The 21,370-nt window shown below is 46.9% G+C and overlaps 1 protein-coding gene across 1 annotated transcript in view; it reads right to left on the reverse strand.

Moving 5' to 3' along the window:
• Positions 1-21,370, reverse strand: part of LOC149366790 (receptor-type tyrosine-protein phosphatase kappa-like) — a 141,017-nt gene that overhangs the window by 97,228 nt on the left and 22,419 nt on the right. The window contains exons 5-10 of the mRNA XM_089552409.1: positions 18,081-18,130; positions 16,696-16,863; positions 15,363-15,500; positions 7,117-7,404; positions 1,965-2,096; positions 524-682 (exon numbers count right to left, since the gene is read on the reverse strand). Coding sequence (XP_089408535.1) covers positions 524-682; positions 1,965-2,096; positions 7,117-7,404; positions 15,363-15,500; positions 16,696-16,863; positions 18,081-18,130 — 935 coding nt within the window. The remainder of the gene's footprint in view (positions 1-523; positions 683-1,964; positions 2,097-7,116; positions 7,405-15,362; positions 15,501-16,695; positions 16,864-18,080; positions 18,131-21,370) is intronic.

A 21,370-nucleotide genomic window follows, 5' to 3' on the forward strand; every position in this document is an offset into this window, starting at 1 on the left:
TGCGGTGACTGCACATTCGCTGAAAAACATAGGGCTAGTGACAGTGCCGTACCGCAAAATGCAACTCCACTTCTCCTCAGAAATACTGAATGCGAAAGTTAGCTTCCAAGAAAATTGTAGAACACTCAAGTCTCCTGCATTGGAGAATTGCGAAAGCATTGGCGTTTGAACGCCTGCAATTTTTTGCAAGTCATCGTTGTCTAACATCAGTACACACCGCCCAGCACACTTTGCCATCATACACACCACCACACGTTCAGTCCGTGCCCCTCAAACATGCTTTAACCAAAAATCCTACCTGACGTATGCATTTCGGGCCTGCCAGCACTCAGAGCACCTGGTTACGAACGACAATGCCCTGAAATTTCTTTTTCAAACAGTCATTTTCGCGCGGACACGCTTTGATAACACGCTCTGCCGACACGCTCTGTAGAGAGATTCTGTACATCCACTCATGAGGCATGAAATGCTTTCGCTGTAAAGGTAATTTATATAAATCCGCCGAATGTGCTCAATGACTTACTTTCGTTACAAAACGGTCCATGAAAGCCGGTTCCACAGGAGCACCCGTAAGGATCCGGCAGGCACATCAGTATTCCCCGGCAAGACTTCACGTTTCGGTCAGGATTGGTCTCTGAGCATCTGCGCTGGCAGTGTCGGCCGAAGTAGTCGTCCCCGCACGCTAGTATGCAAAATAAAACAAGGTAATGTTTCTATATCGACTGTCAGCAAAACTATATGCGAAATAATTTACAGAGAGATCACAAGAAACATCAGCTGTGGTGGACAATCCTCACTCAGTAGAGAGTTGTTCAAGGAATAAGCGAAATAAACAGGTGCACGCAAGAGGCTGCGGCAAAGATCTTTTAGAGTGTAAGAGAGCCTGTTTACACCGTCATGCGGCATGCAGATTTTACACCGTAGCATCGGTGTTCACGAGCGACGTCGTTTACAACGCCACGTCGCTGCAGGCGTTTGTATGTGGCCGTGTTTGCAGAAACAGCAAACCACAGTAAAGATCGATTTTCACTGGAGCCTGGCAAAGGAACTTTTATGACAAGCATTTCTTATAGTGGCACTTAGATTTGAACCACAACACCTCGTAAGCAGTAGCAGAAAAAAATTAACTTATTACTAATCAAAATTTTTACGACAGCTATTAAGCACCCTCTCCAAGGTTCCGCGCCTTTAGTAGTAGTTGTAGTAGTAGTAGTAGTAGTAGTAGTAGTAGTAGTAGTAGTAGTAGTAGTAGTATCAGTAGCAGTAGGTGCAGTAGCAGTAGTAGTTGCAGTAGTATCAGTAGCAGTAGGTGCAGTAGCAATAGTAGTAGAGGTAGTACTAGTAGTAGTTGTAGTAGTGGCTGCAGTAGTAGTGGTAGTAGTAGTAGCAGTAGTTTTAGTAGTAGTAGTGGTGGTACTAGTAGTTGTAGTGGCTGCAGTAGTAGTGGTAGTAGTAGTAGCAGTAGTTTTAGTAGTAGTAGTGGTGGTACTAGTAGTAGTAGAAGTAGTAGTAGCAGTAGTAGTAGTAACAGCAGTAGTAGTAGAAGCAGTAGTAGTTAGTAGCAGCAGCATCAGTAGCAGTAGGAGTAGCAGTAGCAGTAGTAGAAGTAATAGCAGTCGGCATAACTGGTGCATGTTTTTCTATGGTAACCATTCAGGGGGCCGTTACTGTGCGAGGAGGAGGAATATACGCGAGCAGAAGGCTGCGCGAACGAGACATAGATGTCGTAGAGGCAAAAATGCACACAAACACCTTCTGTGCCTTGTTCTCACAGTTTTTCGCACCTTTCATGAACCAACTGCCCCGACAGGTTCTACTGAAGCACCTTTTCATATACGCCTGGAATGTGTTAATGCCACTTATTACAGTTCTGATATGAATGGTAATAAACACACAGGACGACAAAAATGCACAAAGTGATTACACTCCGCGGGGTTTTTTTTTTGCGTAAGCATTGTACTCACGGTACTCGCAGAGCTCTCCCCTGAACCCTGGCGGACAGATGCACTGGCCTGTGATGTCGTGACATATACCTCCATTTTGGCAGAAAGGGCAGTAGTAGTTGCACGAAGAGCCAAATCTTCCGTGAGGACAGGCTGCAAGTGAGAGAGTTTGGTCGATTGCGAAATCTTTCTGTGCCTACCTTTTGCTGCTACCTGCACGTTCTTCACACATTTACGAGTGTTAACACTATGGTTGAAAAACAAAATAGTGGCGCATGCAGCTACAACACCGAAGACTGAACGAAACTGGTGTCCGGCATCTTCACTGGAAATAGCCAGCAATGCTACCTATCCAGTTTTAGAACCCGTCACTGGATCTTCAGCGTAATGAGTCATGCACTGCATGACTCATCTACACATCTCTACGCCCCCAACCTATAACAATTTATAGTTCGTTAGGATGTGAGCTTTCATAGCTGGCTCGAACTCCGAACAACTTTCTATGCTTGTACCACGATGCGTGTACCGCTGCGGCGAGATTCTAAAAGAGAAAATCCGGCGGAAATTTTGTGTAGGATTGGTTTTTTGAATCAATGAGGTGTGATAATATATTCCGGCCTATAAGCTCCGGCGGCCTTCGTTTACTCCACCTGTCCTACAGATTGTTTCAGAATACTACACATGCAATTTTGCATGCATTCTTGCAAGTCAATTTATTGGTTTACAGAGCTTAATTGAGTCTTCTAATGTTCGTAAACGTGCATACTTGTCGGTATTGAAGCATCAGGTGTATTTTGCTGTTTTTTTTTAATCTGTTCGTTTTTCCCCGGAGTTACTTTTTTTCAGCTTCGAGGAAGCGCTTATTCAAGGATTTGTTCTGCGTGGTGATCTTCCCTCGGCCTATGTATCTCTCTGCGTATGTTGGTTTATCGGGACATGATGGACTCAAGAGTACGTAAAATGCCCCTCTCGCCATGTACAAAAAAAGATTTTCTACAAGCTAAACACTGACACATTACCGGTCAAAATTTCGCTAGAAAAAACGGGTACTTTGGTGTCCATGGTATATTGTACCTTTGTGGCGCTCCTCATACGATTGGTCATTGTTTCGTCAATTATTTAGACACAGTACTTATCTGGGATATCATGCAACGGACACAGAAAAAAAAGAATTAGTTTGACGCGGCAGTCTCTACGATATCTCACTGCACTCCCATTTGCTGGTAAACCCTTACATATTTATTTTTAATTGCTTTACGTAGCCTCCGGAAAACACGCATGATGGACACTTTGAATCAGTTGTTTCTGCAAAATACCAGAACACCATTTCAGTAAAATGATCATAATTCTGAAAGAAATGTAGCCCAGACCGAGTTCGAACAGGAGTGGCACTCTCTCTTCATTTCCTTTTTTCCAGTTCTTCGTTGTTTATATGTGTTGTTTTATGATTGATATCATATGTGCTCCGCATTAAACCTTTTCTCCTGCTTGGTTGCCTAGGCTTGTTGGTTTGCCACTGTTTTCATTATGCTTGTACATAGGTAATGGGCAGAAAACATCACATCTTTGTAATAAATGCCATGTTGAAAAAAAACTCGATAACCTAGTGCTCTAGCGCAGCGCCCTGCAAAGCTGACCTGCGCGCCCGCCGCGGCTGCGAGTGCAAGTCGTGGATATTAACTTTATTTATTTTTTTCGCTGTTGCTAGGCAGCGGCACAAGATGAGAAGATGACAAGATTCTTCGTCGTTAATGCTGAGCGCATAAGAGCTCCCACACTAAAACTCTGGTTTATTGAATTAGTTAAGAAGGACGCATAAAATTATAATTCGGCTCATGCTTCTAAGCATAGAAAACGATGGGATACAAGGACCCTACAACCACTGCGATGACTTTTTGGTCATTATGCTGGGCTGCTGACCTGAAGTATTTGGGCCAAATCCCGGTCGCGGCCGTCACAATTGGATTGAGTTGAAATGCTTGAAGGCCCTGTACTGTGCGATATCAGTGCACGTTAAAGAGCCCCAGGTCGTAGAAATTATCCGGAGCCCTCCTCTATGGCGTTCCTTAAAATCTGACTTCCTTCGAGACAGTAAACCCCAAAGAACCTACTAAAAAGGATTCTACATTCTCTTTCTGTTTAATACCCGACTTCTACTAACATTTGTCGCAATGTTTCTTTATCTACTTTAGTGTATCCCGCCGAGGAGCTTCTATTTATCGTCATGTTCTGGCGTAAGTCGATGTCGCTCAGGGCTTTCGTCAATTAAACCTTACATCGCAATGGCCGCCGAGACTCCAATGGACGTCCCCAAGACGTCCAAGGGAGTTTCAGTGCCCATTGGGATGGTTTACACTTCTTGCACAAAATTCGAATTGAGCAATTCCAAGCGTACACTTTGTCACTATCACTGTCACCTTCACTGTAAACGTAAACGTTGTCAGCAGCGTTTGAAAAAGTGATGACGCCTTCGAACCTAGTCTTCTAGCCAATGATGGCGATAGATGGCTAGGACAGGGGTGCGTTCACGCGGTGGTCGGGTGATTCCAAGTGAGCGCAAGCCCCATGCTTAGAAGAGCTACGATGATGGCGCATGGTCCTTTCCTTGGTCGTGTACTCCCTACCCCGTAGCTTTGGCTGCGGTGCCTCCTGTCTATGCCCCGCCTTACCTCCTTTGTTTCCCTTCCCTCTCCTCATATACCGTCCCTCTCAAGGTCACTCGGCTGCTCAGCCTTAGACACGGGTTGTATCCCGGTTGCGGAGGCTGCATTTGCATTCAGGCGAATAGGAGACGTGCATGTGCTATGGAATGTCACTGCATGTTAAAGAGCCCCGGTGGTCGAAGTTTATCTGGAGCCTTCGACTACACCTTTTCTCCTCGTCCTTTCATTACATCCTTCCTGCCTTCCTTCACGGCGCCATTGAGCTGTCCACTGAGAAGTGATACGCTCACTGCACCTTTGATTTTTTCAAAGCTACATATCCGGTCTTTATTCGTAGTGCTGGCTGTGGAAACTTCAACTATGGTGCCACGCGTTTCTTAGGTGCGCGCGAGATGTGGCCTCTGACTGTAATATCATGTCAGCTCGCGACCTCCAAAGACAGCAGCATCATACCAGTATGACCTCATATTATTCTTGCTGTTCAGTAGCACCAACTCCTACGCAGAGCGTACTCAGTGTTTCAGCGAAATAGTGCGAGCACTGAACAACCGGCTGCGCCCTCCAGGAACGTACGAATGGTGAAGGCTATTGGAAATGGCCTTGACGAAGTATGCATAGTTTTTTAAACACGCCTGATTTTCAGCTTAGGAAACAGAAAATGCTTACATTTTTTTGGCTAAAATTACCTCAAAATTTGCAGCATCAAATCAGGATAGAATGGTTAAAGATGCGCAATTGAATTATAGACTTTCAGGAAACCTTATTGGCGTCATTATTCGAGAGCTCACAGGAGCCTGCAAGATTTTTTTAAAACAAATATTCACGTGAGCACAACCTCATGCTTCACGATGTGAGCACCCTCATTCGCGTTAGGAGTAAGGAAACTACGTTACACAAAGTAAGAAAGAAATGAGACACCAGTCACAGCGTCGATAAGCGACAAGCACTGCAAATTCGCCCCGTCAGATTCCTGACGCTGCACCAGGAGTCTAACAGCTGCATCTCCAGTATCCCCATAGCACAAATAATTTATTGCTGCCCAGTGTGTTCCCGCCTATGCTACAGCGCTGTTGTTCCTGGAAATGAAGGCGCCCGGCTCTTACCGAAGAACCATATATATGACTGCTGGTTGGTTGTTTCACAGCGTCATAGCGCCACCGACTTTCTTAACTCCTCAAAAGTTTGAGGGCACCAGCACCGTGACTCGAGATCACTAAGGCATTTGACAATTTTTAAAATCTCGCACACTTTTCTTTTTGCTAAAAAGGATCCCAAAGAAAACTACTTTGAAGAAAACAACCAACAATTTCTGAGCACGTTCTGCAATTTTTATGGGAAACGTTTTACATAGTAATTGCCTATCCAAATTTTGGCAATATATACTTACTTGCAGACGAAGAACTTATATGAAATATACTGACCTAGTCAAGACAATCGCCTACAATTCTGCACTAGTCGTATATTCCTGCCTCTTACTGTCATTTTTTTCTTTTTCTCAGAACTTCAAAATAAAAACCGGAAAAGCCTGTATATGTGACGGAGAAAGGAAGTCTTCGCGAGGCACTTCTTTACCTCGACGACGTTAATATTTTCTATGCTAAGTAAAAGTCAATTGCAGCCAAAGAATCAAGCAAATTGGCATTGAGCACAAAGAATTAAACACTGACATGCCATTGGACTGGATTTATTCTGAACAGTTCATTTTTTTGCGGGCACTAAGAATCTACGTTACAACCTTCTGTACGCAGCCAAAGGTCTTAGCACTGCTCTGTATACCGTAAACGCAGGAGGGTTCGGTGATAGGAGATAGTGACGTAGAGCCACGCAACAGCAGCGAAGGATCGCCTTACTGTGATTCGTTTCTCAGTAAATCTCACGTTTGACGGGAATAGGATGGGGGGGGGGGGGGGGGGGCTGAGGTATGTGTTTGCTGTGCTCCTCTCGTCCACAAAGCAAAAGCAGTGATGAGAGCTCACACATATACACCACACATTTTGATGCAGGGAAAAGCACGAATCCTCTTGGGAGAAGTTCAACATTCGCTAGCGAATGGTCAACTTTCACTTGAATTTAAATACTGCTACTTGGTAGCGCAGAATACAAAATTCAGATAACATCGTACGAATAACATATAGTGTTTCATTCTTTGATGACTGATAAAGAACTAATTATTAAAATAAACAAGGTTACCTCTCTTCCGAAGCTTCAAGGCCATCAGATGTATAAAATTTTAACTTCGCTATTAGAAGCTATCCTCTTACAAACCACTGAGTAAAAAAAGGCGGGACATTCCTTGTTGGCAGACTTCAAAGTTTGCAGTTTCCGGAAAGTGAAGAAAAAAAAGTTTAAACCAGCGCCGAGCTCTCTCTTTATTGAGAATGATATAAATTCCTGCATAGAACTCAAGAACACAAACCTCCACAGCGAAATATTTTTCTTCCCTAGCAGCTGAAGCAATTAGCCCCACCTGCCACTACGTCTGAACAATCTGATGGTCAAGTCTCACTTACTGCGTACAATCAGCCGGATGATAGCCCTGTTCTTTCCTGGTGTCCAAAGTTTCAGGCCATTTGCCACGTATACTCCGTTGTGCTGGATGCCCACCGCGGTTCTCCGCCAGCTGAAGTCGGGTCCATTTGTTGAGAGCTTCTCAGTAGCGTATCCCGTTGCGTCCACCCTGGCCCATGACGTCACTCGAAACCGTTCGGTAACACCAGGTACCTCCTCCACTCGCAGAGCTACCTTCTCGGAAGGGCTGGCTGTGACCGTGTAGTTTACCGGCAGGAAACTCGGCCCTGCTGCAAACCGAAAAAAAGGCAATGTGAACACCCCTAAGGGGAAATTTGCATTAAATTTACCATTCCACACTGGGCAGAAAAAAAAAGCTACATTACTTGAAAAGCACATCTTGTGGACCAACCTGACCGCCAGCTAGTTGATCGGCGAGGATGCAAAGAAGTGACTTTGTATGAAACGACAAGGATAATAAGTGAAGCGAATGGCGACGGTTAAAGAGAAAAACGAGTGCTGTAGTTGAGCCTTAGTTTCAGAGAACTGGGAGATGCAAAGGAATGGTGGATATAGTTTAGAAAAAATCGGTGATAAATGCAGAGTTTATTGACGTGAGTGGCAGCGAATAGCGCATAGTTGAAGGTCGGTGAGAGAGTTGTCAGCCACAGCCAGGGTATGCAAGGTGTGAAGACCTAGTTTCGATAACTACCAACTGAACTTGCTTCTCTGAAACCTTTGATGTAGGATTTGCGGCTTTGTTTCAGAGAGAGAGAGCCGAACCCCACTCGCTTTTTTTCTTGAGGCCTCAATTCCATCCTCGAAGTCCCTATGGTTCATTAAGGTTACCTGGAAGCCGTTGCGCTTCGCAGGTTCAAAATTCCTTTGGGTTGAAAGAGTCCGTTATTATTATCGGAAACAGAAAACAGGCCAGTGGTATCACCTCTCTCATATTTACGTTTTCTGGCCTGCTATTTTCTCAATCTGCAGTTTAAGTTTTACGTATTCTGTTCTCTTTTATAGCCACAGCTATACCAAATAATAGCATGTTGCGTTGCGAAGCCGCTATGTTTCGTCGGTTTGAAATTCCTCTGGGTCGAAAGGGTCCGTTATTATTACCGCAAAGAGTAAACAGGAAAGTGGTATCAGCACTCCAGTGCTTACATTTTGTGGCCTGCTATTTTCTCAATCTGCAGTTTCAGTTTTGCATTTTCTGTTCTCTTTTATAGCCACAGCTATGCGAAATAATCGCATGTTCTTTCCATCATGAATAACAGAAAAGTTATACGTTTCCCAATCAATTTTTTTGAAACCTGTATACAAACAGTCGAGACCGAAAACGAGACTCCAGTGCGTAGTGTTATTCTTTGGGGAGCCAGAAAGACATGACACCGAAACGCGTGTAGCATTGAAAATAAAGTACTCCTAGACTATTAGTTCTAATCCAGACAGTGGACAACTCATTTATGTGTCGTTGTCCAAGTAACTAATCTGATTAGCTTACAAGCTTTCCACAGCGACGAAAAAATGGCAGTGCCTTGTAGTGCCGGCGCCCACATTTCGCTGGCTGGCCTCGCTGGAAACCAGCGCTGCGCGCTCGCCGACGCTCAAAGCAGGCCCAGACTCTCTCGGACATGTCGCGGCGTGCGGCGTGAATCATCCCGCCTCGCTGGCGCCGACGCGGACCCTTCCTGCTTCCCTCCTCACCGTCGGTGCGAACTCTTCCGACGCTTCGTCGGCCGTCGCCTCTCGACCATTGGTCTAATTTGAACGGTGGCCAGTGCCGTGACCTGATTGGAGGATTTGAACTGCTGGCTGCCGCAACCGACACCGGCGGCTTTAAAAACGGAGCTGCGCTGAGCCCGAGCAGCAGACGGCCAGCAGAAGAGCCATCACGCCTGAGCTACGCTCGCCGCCGGGGCCGGCCTTCTTCTTTGTGCTAGCCCGTGGTGCTCTTGACCCTTGTATCATGTAAAAGCCCTTGTACATACTGTACATAAAAGTCATTTGACTCACCGTCGCCTCGACCGTTTCCTGGCTCGGACTCCCAGTCCCAATAGTGGTGGCAGGGGTGGGATGCCCCAGTCCCAACAGTGGTGGCAGCGGTGCGGATGCCAAAATCGCAACAGTGGATGGCAGCTGCGGGATCGACCGGCGTCAGCTACCTCGGCGCGGTGAGTGCCTGATGTTTTCCCCTCAATTCGCCAGACTGCTCTAGCACACGTGATTGTAGTTTAGAGTAGGGCTGGGTGTAGCACTGTAGAGAGCTTTGCTGTTTCGAGCCAAGTCGGAGTGCTTTGAAACGAAAGCTGGTGCAGAGGGATTAAACGAGGCGTTGTTGGAAAGAATTAATTGCGCGTGTCATACTAGTAGTGCTATAGTAGTGAACGGCAAGGGAATTGTAAGAAAAGGGCAAACTACAAGAGGCTATTGTGCGCGATGGAGAACTTCAAAGTGAAGGAACTCATCGAAATTTGTGAAGAGTTGGGCATTGATTTGGGCCCTGCAAAACGAAATCATGCTATTCTTGAGATCATGCGGGCAGAGGAAGTAACGTCTAAGGAAGCTAATGAGGCCTGGGATGAGAACAAACTACGCCGTCAGTGCGAAGAGGCAGAAAAACAGAAGCGGCTTGAGCGCGAAGAGGCACAAAAAACAGAAGCGGCTTGAGCGCGAGGAGGCAGAAAACAGAAACAGCTTGAGCGCGAACAGGAAGAAAAACGGAGGCAGCTTCAGATAAAACGGCATGCTCGCGCTAAGAAACTGATGGACCTGGAGCTTGAAGAGCATGAGATCGGATATGAGAGATATAGAACATTGTCCGCTCTGCATGAGACCAACGGTCAGTAGCTGAGAGACAGGCCGCAGCGCTTCGTGATCGCCGAAGATATGGCGAAATATTTGGCGGAGTTCGAGCGCGTCTGCGAGAGAAAGGCGTTGAGCGGAATGGTTGGGCACAGAAGTTGGTAGCCCTGCTTTCCAGCGAAGCGTACGACGTTGTCAAGCGCCTGTTGGACGACGGCTTGGCGGACTACGATGAGCTGAAAAGCTTCTTACTAGCGAGATATAACGTGTCACCGCTGGACCTTCGCCAAAGGTACCTGGGAGAGAATAGCACCCCATTGTTTTACGATTTTCCCTACCAGTTTAAAGCCGACATTTTAGAGTGGTTCGAAAATGCTGAAGGGTCGGAAGATCGTGACACAGAGGTAGAGTGCGTAGCTGTAGAGCAGAGCTGCCAGTGCTGCACAGATGAACGTAGTCCGTACGTGGCAGATGTAACTGCTGCTGTAACAGTGGGAATTGCCCGCATTCGCCAACTGAGAAAGCCTCTATACCATCGGATAAGGTAGTCACAGCATCGGACGATGCACTTACAGAGGTCTCGCCGATTGAAATTGTGGTGGAGTTACCGGAAAGCGGATCTCCTAGTGTGTCGAAAGCAGGAGAAGTTGCTGAACAGGGCAGAGAGGACGTCCGTCTGGACGTTAATGAAAACCCCTGCGCCGACGCAAGCGAAGTAAACGAGGACGGCACACCGTGTGGTGCAGCGCGTTCGGCAGAAATGCAGAAACCCGACACTTACGATCAACGGAAGCGGCTGCATGTAGAGTTTGCGGACGCTGAGTTGTGCGTTGGTGTCTCTGGCGAGCGATGCGAAACGAGCCTCGTGCTTTCGCACTGCTCTGAGATTTGCGACATTCCAGAAAGCAGCTGCTGTAGCGGGAACACCGCAACTGAGTACAGAGCGGACCCTCATCCGAAATTGGCTGAAACGCGTCAGGGGCATGACGAGAGCTGCGTGTCGGCAGTAATATCAGTGAAAAACACTGGTTCGTCTGCGCCTGAAGAAACTAAGGTGCTGGACGACAGTGGAGAACAGAACGTTCCAGACGACATAGGGGCGGTAGACGTCATTCCTTCCGAGAAAGATGAGGACGAATGTGCACTCGTAGAGGCTGACAAGGAAGAACGCAGTTTGGAGGAGGCTATTAAAGGCGCCATAGATAGACGTGAGCCAGGTAGCGCAGGTGAATTGGCTGACAATCAAAGTGATGTTGTCAGAAAGAAGAAACTTAGGCGACGGAAGCAGAATGTGCTTCCAGAGGCGAAAATTAAAGGAAAGCTCACGATAGAAAGATGCAACCGGAAGAAAAGGAACCGCCGGTTCAGGAATGTGAGCTATCACTACAAGGTGATAGCCAAACAAGAGAAACAGTTCTGCCGCCGAAAGGACAGTAAAGGCAAGCTCAAGAGAGAGAGCTGTCACCGAAAGACGGTGAAAGGCAGGCAAAAGAAAGAGTGGTGCCGCCGAGAGATGAAAGGCAGGCATAAGAAAATTCAAAGGCGCCACACCATACGCACACACACACACAGGAGAAGAAGGAAAGACGAGACAGAGCGCCACTCACAACTTATTTAATGTGGAGAAGTCACGTACATATATGTCACTGTCGGCGCATGCGCAAGGAAGACATTCAGCTTTGTGAGGATGAGCAGCGATCAAAAAACGCTTTTTCAGCCTTGTACATGTTCATCGGCGTTTCGCTGACGCACAAGTTGCCCCTCTTTTCGATATGGAATGCTTCTGTCAGTTCTCTGGCTTTTGTCACACTACTCTTTGCCAAAATCCGCACATCAGAAAAGCACGGTTCACAAGTGCGCGACGGGCAGGTTCTGATGTGCATGGGTAAATGGGGGCCATCTTTATTTTGTTCTACATTTCTTTCGTGTTCTCTGATCCGCTCATTGACACATCGCCTGGTTTGTCCGATGTAGGAACTGCCGCAGGAGCGGGGAACTTCAGCCGGGTTCCCTGGTTCGGTCGTGACACAGGTTGCCGAAAGCCTTCTACGGAAGTTGAAGAAGAAGGTAGTAGGAGTAGGGGAGGAGGTCCCTCGAGAACAGGTGAGACCGGTGGCTGTGCCGTATGTGCACAAGTTGGCCCACAACCTGAAGAAGGTTGCTAGTAGGCATGGGGTGCCACTCGTTTTTACCGCCCCCCAAAAGCTCGGAAGCCTTTGCTCTCGACTATCCAAAAGAAAAGAAAAAGTAAAAGAAAGGGGCTGCGGTACCAGGCATGGGCGACCGTTCACGAAATGTGCGGTAGGGGTTGTGTACGAAGTTCCCCTCTCCTGCGGCAGTTCCTACATCGGACAAACCGGGCGATGTGTCAATGAGCGGATCAGAGAACACCAAAGAAGTGTAGAACGAAATAAAGATGGCCCCCATGTACCCATGCACATCAGAACCTGCCCGTCGCGCACTTGTGAACCGTGCTTTTCTGATGTGCGGATTTTGGCAAAGAGTAGTGTGACAAAAGCCAGAGAACTGATAGAAGCATTCCATATCGAAAAGAGGGGCAACTTGTGCGTCAGCGAAACGTCGATAAACCTGTATAAGGCTGAAAAAGCGTTTTTTGATCGCTGCTTATCCTCACGAAGCTTAATGTCTTCCTTGCGCATGCGCCGACAGTGACATATATGTACGTGACTTCTGCACATTAAATCAATTGTGAGTGGCGCTCTGTCTCGTCTTTCCTTCTTCTCCTGTGCGTGTGTGTGGGTATGGTTTGGCGCCTTTGAATTTAATGATGAATAACTACCAACTAGCCTAAGGCATAAGAAAGACGGGCGCTGCCGAAAAGAGAGAAAGGGCAAACGCGCGAAACTGGGTTGCCACCATCGGAAGCGCCAGCGTCACCGGCAAAATGACTTCAGCAAAGTGAGTCACGTTCTTAGCCCTCTAACTAGAGTCCGAATCAGAGCTAAAGAAAGGTGCGAGGCATCACTATCGCGCAAAGCGAAGCGCAAAAGTGTGTCGATGCACATGGATCTGAGCAGTCGGATAAACTGCAAAAAGAAATCATACAAGAATTCGCGCGGGAAAGAGTATCGAGGGAGGAAACCGAGATACAAGAGAGCGCTGCCCAGGAGGCGAAAAATTAAGCAGTGGGACAAGCGTGAATCTTGCCGCCAGCACGGCAAGAGCAAGACGCGCAAAGGCGCGTGCTCTCTGGACGGCTCTCGCCTTCCGCTGCAGTCACGTGAGAAACTGCGCTCTCACAGAAAGCGGCACGCGCGCGCAAGGAAAACGCGTGTACGGCTCAAAAAGCGAAAGACTGTACCGGGCCGCAGTGACAGGGGCAGGAAAATTGGCAAGAAGAAACCGCCTAAGCGATCGGCCAAGCATAGGTATCGCGATGGAAAGCCACGGTTCGAGATGACGCCACTTAGTAGGCGCAAAATCAAAAGGCTGGGGAGAGGCGAACCACACATCGAGCGGAAAGGCAAACGGGTGCGCGAGAAAGTCAAGACTCGTGGGAGGTTTCACTTGCCACCACGAACAAAGAGAAAGAAAGAACGGTCTCACCGGAAGCGTTGCGCACTCGCAACTGAACGCCGCAACTGGCGCGCGAAGCGCAAAGAACGGGATCAGTCGTCAGTAAGAGGAAATAAATCATTCTCGTACTGTACCGCCCGTAGAAACTGGAAAGACAAGTACAGAGAGAACGAAAAGCGCGTCTACCGCGAAAGAGGCAGAGACATCAGCTACCACGGCAGTAGAGAGAGAGAAAAAAGCGCAGCTACAGCGAAAGAGGCAGAGTCATTCGCTTCCGCGGTAGCGGGTGTCGTTTAACCGAGTTAAACGCTGTCGTGGACGCACTAAGCTGTGCTTTCTAAGCAAGGCTGCCTTCGCCTCCTCGTACTTATATTTTGTGACTTCGCGTACGGTTATCAAGTTCGCTCGTAAATCGGGGCAAAATTGATGTCCTCATTCGCGGCCTCAGCCGATTGTTTTCCTGCCCAAATGATCTCGAGGGACCCAATTTACAATCATTTCATTCCTTGTGTTGCTTGCGTTTGACACTTTGTTTGAGTTTATTATTTTAAGAGTTCTGGTATCCCACATGTGTCTCTTGTTGAAGAGGGAGCGAAAAGGGGGCAGAACTATTGCTAGCGGAGTTTTTATCACCTTTAAGTCTGGTGTATTGACGGGTGACAGAGGGCACTTGGTCGTGTTGGGTGTTGCCTGTTGTCGGTCGGTTCTTGGCAACATGCAAAACGATCAACGACCGATGCTGAGAAGCAAGCTCTTCCGAAGGACCGAGCGAAGCTGATCCAGTCACCTGGGCGACAAAGCTGCGGAGCAGTGATCCTGTCCTGACGAGCGGGACCTGTTCACGGAAAGGAGCCTGGAGCTACCTGAGGCTGAACACCGGACGAGAACTTGGAGGAGCCTGGCGTACGAGCGCGCCCCGCATCCGAGCCACGCGGAAGTAGCTCGTCTTCGTGGTGCATTGTCTGGCGGCGGTGGTGCTGTAGTGCCGGCGCCCACATTTCGCTGGCTGGCCTCGCTGGAAACCTGCGCTGCGCGCTCGCCGACGCTCAAAGCAGGCTCAGACTCTCTCGGACATGTCGCGGCGTGCAGCGTGAATCATCCCGCCTCGCTGGCGCCGACGCGGACCCTTCCTGCTTCCCTCCTCACCGTCGGTGCGAACTCTTCCGACGCTTCGTCGGCCGTCGCCTCTCGACCATTGGTCTAATTTGAACGGTGGCCAGTGCCGTGACCTGATTGGAGGATTTGAACTGCTGGCTGCCGCAACCGACACCGGCGGCTTTAAAAACGGAGCTGCGCTGAGCCCGAGCAGCAGACGGGCAGCAGAAGAGCCATCACGCCGGAGCTACGCTCGCCGCCGGGGCCGCCCTTCTTCTTTGTGCTAGGCCGTGGTGCTCTTGACCCTTGTATCATGTAAAAGCCCTTGTACATACTGTACATAAAAGTCTTTTGACGCACAGTCGCCTCGACCGTTTCCTGTCTCGGACTCCCAGTCCCAACAGTGGTGGCAGCGGTGGGATGCCCCAGTCCCAACAGCCTTTAACATGGCGCCTAAGAACTACCGGACACCAATGACATAACTATTTTTAAGGTACAGCACGTGTATAAAGGCTCGAGCAGATTGTTTTGTCGATTTGTCGTTAAAAAACACCACCCATAAAAACATGTGCGTTTATGTTCCTTTCGCTGTCAAGAGAGGTCCTGTGGAAATCGCGAAGAATACAGTCTTCCATCATCCTAGTTCATACACACTTATTTTTCCCTCGTGGTCACCGGCAGTCTCCACTGACGGCCACTTAGCAAGATCAAGTAATCCAGGGTTTACTTATTCCGATAACAAAAGTTCTCTTATCCAGTCCAAAACCCAATGAGGACTAGCAAAGTTTCATGCTAAACCGCTGTTTCTTACCTTGAAGCGCAAAAAACATGGCTGGTGAACCGACGTTGGATAGCGTGCTTCGCTCCACCTGGCACCAGAACATGTTTGTTCGCAAGTGAGGGTAGACTTTTGGTTTTGTTGGCCACTTCAATACATAGGCACCTGAAGCTAGAGAGAGGAAAAAAACTATAACTTAATACACAGTTAATGCCCCTAACGGAGGAGCAATGAAAAACTAATAAACAATTAGTCGACATGATTATCATAATAATATGCTTTATACTTCACAAAAGGCGTAAATATCAACACATAAAACGCCAAAATTCAAAGCAAACAAATTCTAGTCCGATGATTGAATGGGTTGTACCGGTTGAGTAAAAGAAAATTTGCAGTCTGATCCACCTACCCCTTATTCTTCTCTTTTCATCAACGTGGTCAACTTCATATTTTCGAGGTCCATCGCTGATTTTTGTCTGTTGGCTGCGTTCTAGCCCCTTACCACTGCCTATCTAACATGGAACCATCCCTTCTAAACGCTCAACGCAAAACACTAATTTCAGCATGTCTAAACGGCTACTAGAAATATGCGTTCTATACATTCAATGAAAATCAGTGTGCCTATCAAGAACGAAGCGCTCACAAGAAGCGCAACACTGACGTCAGGAAGCGGGTACTCGAAGTCGTTCACGTTCAGACAGAAGGTACCACTGTAAAAAAGTCAGGTTATAGAAACACCTAAACAGGCTAACCATACACAAGTATCTCCTTGGGGGCCAGGAAGCACCTGCGCAAATGCGTACTAGAGCACATGCAGCTAATTTTAAATGGCGGCAAGTGTTGAATTCCAAATAAAAAAGATGGAAAATAACAAGCACTTGTATACTGCAGTCATAATATGTTAATGATTAATGGCTTCTGAAGTAAAAAAAACAGTCAGTACTAGTCCTGAGCCACATGGGCCATAATTATCTCTTCCTTCCTTGACTATCTTTATGTCTGAGGTGTCCACCAAGAAATGGTAGTTATTGCTCTACCTCATTTCCTCAAAAACATTCATTTTAAATTATTGTTAGAAAACAACGATGAAATTCGATATGTGTTATCAGTCGAACTTGAATTCAAATTATTAATATCAAACAAAAGAAGCTCAATTTGAAACAGAGTTTGAAAATTTGCTTGTGGCACGAGCGTACCCGAAAGTAGACATTGGACCCTGCTGCATACTACGAGCTTGTTCTGAGCCCTCGTGGTACTTGCGGAATCGGCACAGTTCTGTACAATGTGATAAAATGGCTATGTGCGCTGCCATAGTGCCCCGCTGGAAACCTTGCGGTTCTGTGCATTTTCGCTTTGCTGCAAATACCTTCATGTTTCTCTGGGCGAAGGTTGACATCAGGCGGCAATGCGAGTTCCTTGATTGTGTAGTCAAAGGCAATTCGGCGATCCTCAGGGCCATGGCATTCGAGTTCCGACGCCATGTTTTCACCGTAGATAAAATTCCTGTGCAAAGCGGTGATGTCCAGAACATCCTCTGTAAGTAATTAAGTTGTGAACCACATTAATATGTGCAACGTTGAGCCTCACAGTGTTAAATCACATGCAGTGCTTGAATGCCGTTCCCCGTTATTGCATCCTAGTTGACAGAGCCCCAGTGGCATCTTTAGGTGACTGTGCCAAGCGAACATTCATTTAAAAATGATTCATTAAATTTCTCATAGTTTCATGAATCACGTCTGCACCAGTCAAGGTCGTTCATGCTAAAATCATATAGAGATCAAACACACATTTCTAAACACATTAAGCTGCAGTGCACAAGTTGTAGTGTGCTAAAGTGCAGCTATTATATTAATAATTTAACTGATCTATCACATTGCGGGACTAATGCCGTTACTAGTGCCAATTCACCATCGTCGCCACCACGCATTATAGCCATAGTAAGAGTACCTTTTTTATCCTTTGAGTGATTGTGTGTTTTAAGTGAATTCCTCCCGTCTCATCTTACCTATTTATTTCTTGCGATGAAATACCTAAATCTGGCTTCAAATCTCAAACATTTAGGAATGCCCAATGAATTCGGGGCTTTCCTGTGCGCATTTCAATTCCGCCTGCGTGATGAACGCGAGCTACGGCTGATGCTACTGCTTTCTTAAACGCACCATTTGGAATTCCTTAGCAACGCACATGCTCCACCGGCCAACCGGACTGCTCTTCCAAACACTGAAGATTATCGTTTACCACGCTGATTAGGAAGCATAGGAGACTACTTGGATAAAGAAGCTAAACAACCTGCTGCTTTTTATTTGCGCTTTATGCTTTAGTTTCTAACTCTCTTCGAATATCTTGCATGCGGCTGGTGCTGCTATTTTTTACGATAGTCGAATGCAAGTTTCGAACGAAGGGCCAAATTCCGTACAAAGAAGAACCTTCAACCAAGGCCGTGGACATAGTGCCGTGATGGTGCGGTGATTCCTCTCACACCTGCTAAGCAGCTGCGATGCCACACCGGTAGGTGCAAAGTTGACCAAGCCGTCCTGACAGTAGGTATATGAGATTGGCTGAAGAGTTTCCTCCATGGGATATTTTCCACTTTATTCTTTAGTTGCATCGAGGCATCGCAACTCGCACTTGCACAATTATTTCATACGTGCAACATAGAGCGGCGTTATATGCATGTGCAACCACAAATAGATTAGCATAAAACCACTCTGCAGGAGAAAAGAACTCGAAGGAACACTTCTGTTAGCATACCTTTGATACGGGAAGACATAAATAGAAAATACGGCGAATTTATGAAGAAGCTGGAAAAGAGGAAACGGAAAGTCTGTCAGATTCCATAGCTGGCGCACTAGGAATACCTTGCAATTTGAAGCAAAGTTATAGAAGAAGTACGTCTTAAAGAACCGTTTCTCAGTTATGGAGATGTGCTCAAGATGAATAAATACCGGTGTAACTACGCACCCAGAACGTTAGCGCAAATTCACACGAGTTTTTGCCTTTCATGACACTAACTAAATACATCCCGTGTTTATAAGTTGAATTACAAATGGTCGTGGGTTGCGAAGAGAAAGAATAAAAAAAATATGAGCTTTTACTTACCCAACACGCCATCCTAAACATTATTACGTGCTACTTTTCATCACATGGCGTCGTCAGAAATATGCTGCTTTCTCGAAAATTAAAGAACGGCCAGGAAACAAGAGGGCCTACATAAACGAACACAAGGGAAGAACGGCGCCTGACAGGCGCTTAGTTCATCTGTCTTTATTCGCTGATAAGCCAGCAAATATTTAGAAAACCATGGAATGCGCAGGAGGAAGACCACACGCAATCAACAAAACCGTTCAAGATACATCTCGGTCTTCAAAACGGATACAGAGGTATCACTAACACCATCTTTTCTTTCATTGTTATCATACCCAGCAATTCTGGAGAAAAAAAAAGTTGAGTGGGAAATCCTTCATGACCGTAATTTTTCCTTGTAAAGAATGATTTCAGTATAGCAATCAATATATCCACAAATCACCCGAGGGCAGTCTTACATTTTTTCCCCATTAATGTTTTTTCTATCGTCCAAAGCGCCCCCCTTGGTTTTCTACGGCAGTCTTAACTTTTCAATGTGATCCATAGAAACACTTGAAAAGAAAGCCGCCGCGGTGGCTCAGTGGTTATGGTGCTCGGCTGCTGACCCGAATGACGCTGGTTCGATCCCGGCCGCGGCGGTTGAATTTCTTTGGAGGAGAAATTCTAGAGGCCCGTGTACTGTGAGATGTCAGTGCACGTTAAAGAACCCCAGGTGGTCGAAATTGCCGGAGCCCTTCACTACGGCGTCTCTCATAGCCTTAGTCGCTTTCGGACGTTAAACCCCATAAACCAAACCAAACCGAAAAGAAAGATTTTGCTACATATGAGAACAACACACCTTTTCCTTCAATATTGCCAGAACCGTATCTTTCAATGTACTAAAGTACAAACATTTCTATCCGAGGGAGTTGGATATGATGGAAAGCTTCAAAAACCTTTTGTGCTGTAGTATCTTTGGTCCTTCCGAGAATTCTTATTTCGTAAAATCGTGGTTCATACTTGTCCTAAGAGGCTTGTCCTGTGTCGTTCTTCGGTTGTGTTTGTCTTTGTAGGCGCTATTGTTTCCTGTCTAGCCCGATCTGAAGTTCTTAATCATCTTTCGGGAACGTGACACCACGGCGTCTTTTCGAATCGATGCCTTTGTTTCCTTCATCGTCGCGTCAACATGCCGTGCAAGGTACATTTAGTTTTGAAGTGAAAAGCTTCACTAGGCTCCTCAACATAGCGCTTCGCGTGGACCACCCCTGGGGCCCGCCGTGGCGCGCCCTTTCCCTCCTCGCCACCGGTTTACCCTTCGCCGCTGCCGCGCGGTCTCCGCCGCCGTCCCAAGAGGCGAATGTTCTTTATGAAGGCGTTGCGATAACGCGTGAGCGGCGGCGGCGGCCGTAGAAGAGGCGCAGACATGCGCCATGGAAGGAAGAAAAGAAGACCCAGAAGTGGTAGCGAGGGAGTTGGCTCAAAATCTACGCCGCTATCGTGGTGCTCCCAGTGCCTTGTGCGCGAACTGCGACAGCCGTGACGTCAAACAAAGCATAAATGCAGCTTTTCGCGTGTATATCCAGGCTTAACCAGAGCTAAGCCACTGCCAATTTTTGTCTTTGGAAGGAACTCGTGCTGACAGGCGTGATTGTTCTGTATGGTTACTTGCGGCCAACTATAGGAGCACATTCGTGCGGGCTAGTTGGTTCATGATCGAAGGAAAATCTGCTCAAAATGACGAGGACGAAAGGCGACGGAATGAACAGCCTTTTAACAACAGTATTCACCTACTATTTCTGTTGACTGCTAACCGGGATACTGAAAGCGACGGAGTCTTATCGTGGTGCACAAGAGTGGTGGCTCAAATTTCTTACAATTGGAAATAGCTTACTTATTGACTTCTGCCTCTTCATAGTCTGTATACAGGCGCATTTAATTTCTGAAAGCTCTATGGGAAGTGATATGGGCTCCCAGCGGTAGCGAGAGGTTGCCCGGGAGCATCAACCTTGGTTCCACGAGCCCCACCAGTGCCGGCACCTGCCATCGCAGGGCAGTGGTGCATCACTTAACCTCTGCACCACTGTCCTAGGAATAGTATGAGGACACCTACGGATCTGTGAATGTAAATTCGAGGATGACCCATTGCACACATATGTCTATTCACCCGTTAGCGCTATTGCGTCGTACCCTTAAAGTGGAGCTTCTGTCTGTTTAATTTTTTTTTTCTAGATAGTTCTAATTTCTAGATTCTTATATTTTGAAGCAGTTTCAATCAATATACACTTTGCTTGAAAAAAAATCTTATCATATGGTGGTACCCTTTAAAGGATCATCATAGGCTGTCGTGGCAGCAAGTGAGCGATGTCGCACCCAGAGGGTGGCCGATTCACGGGTTACTATAGCCGAAGAGCAGTGGCTATGCGACCACGTAGCAAAAACGCGGCAGAATACATATCTGGCGAGTTATAATACCGCGACGAGTGAGGCGAACATAGCAGCTAAGCGCTCTGCTCAGGAAAAGGCTCAGCGACGTCAACGTCAGAGTCGAGCTGTGCGATCAGCCGAAGCAGAAGGAACTATATATACGCTGCTCAAGTGGTGGCCGTGGTAATGGCGGACGTGCAACCTCTCAGGCATGCAGCGAAATAACTGAGTCGCGCGTGATGACGCCCCTTATAAAAATGCTGAATAGACTTTCTACAGACTTTTTATATACTCTATATCCATCCGTTATATTTTTCCTTTTGTCTATAGACAGTCTATAGGAAATCTATAGACAAAGGTCTATAGCTGCCTCAATTTCTTTTCGTCAATAGATGGTCTATAGACTCTCTAAAGATTAGTTATATGGGGTTTTATGCCGCATAAGCAACTATGGCTATCATACGCCAAACACAAGTTTAGATGATTTTATGTCAAGTGTATCGAGGTTGCATTATAATAGATTTAAAACATTGGCTTTGTTTAGAAACTTACAA

Source organism: Amblyomma mixtum, chromosome 1, assembly GCF_055824585.1.
Source record: "Amblyomma mixtum isolate Tamu chromosome 1, ASM5582458v1, whole genome shotgun sequence".
NCBI lineage: Eukaryota > Metazoa > Arthropoda > Arachnida > Ixodida > Ixodidae > Amblyomma > Amblyomma mixtum.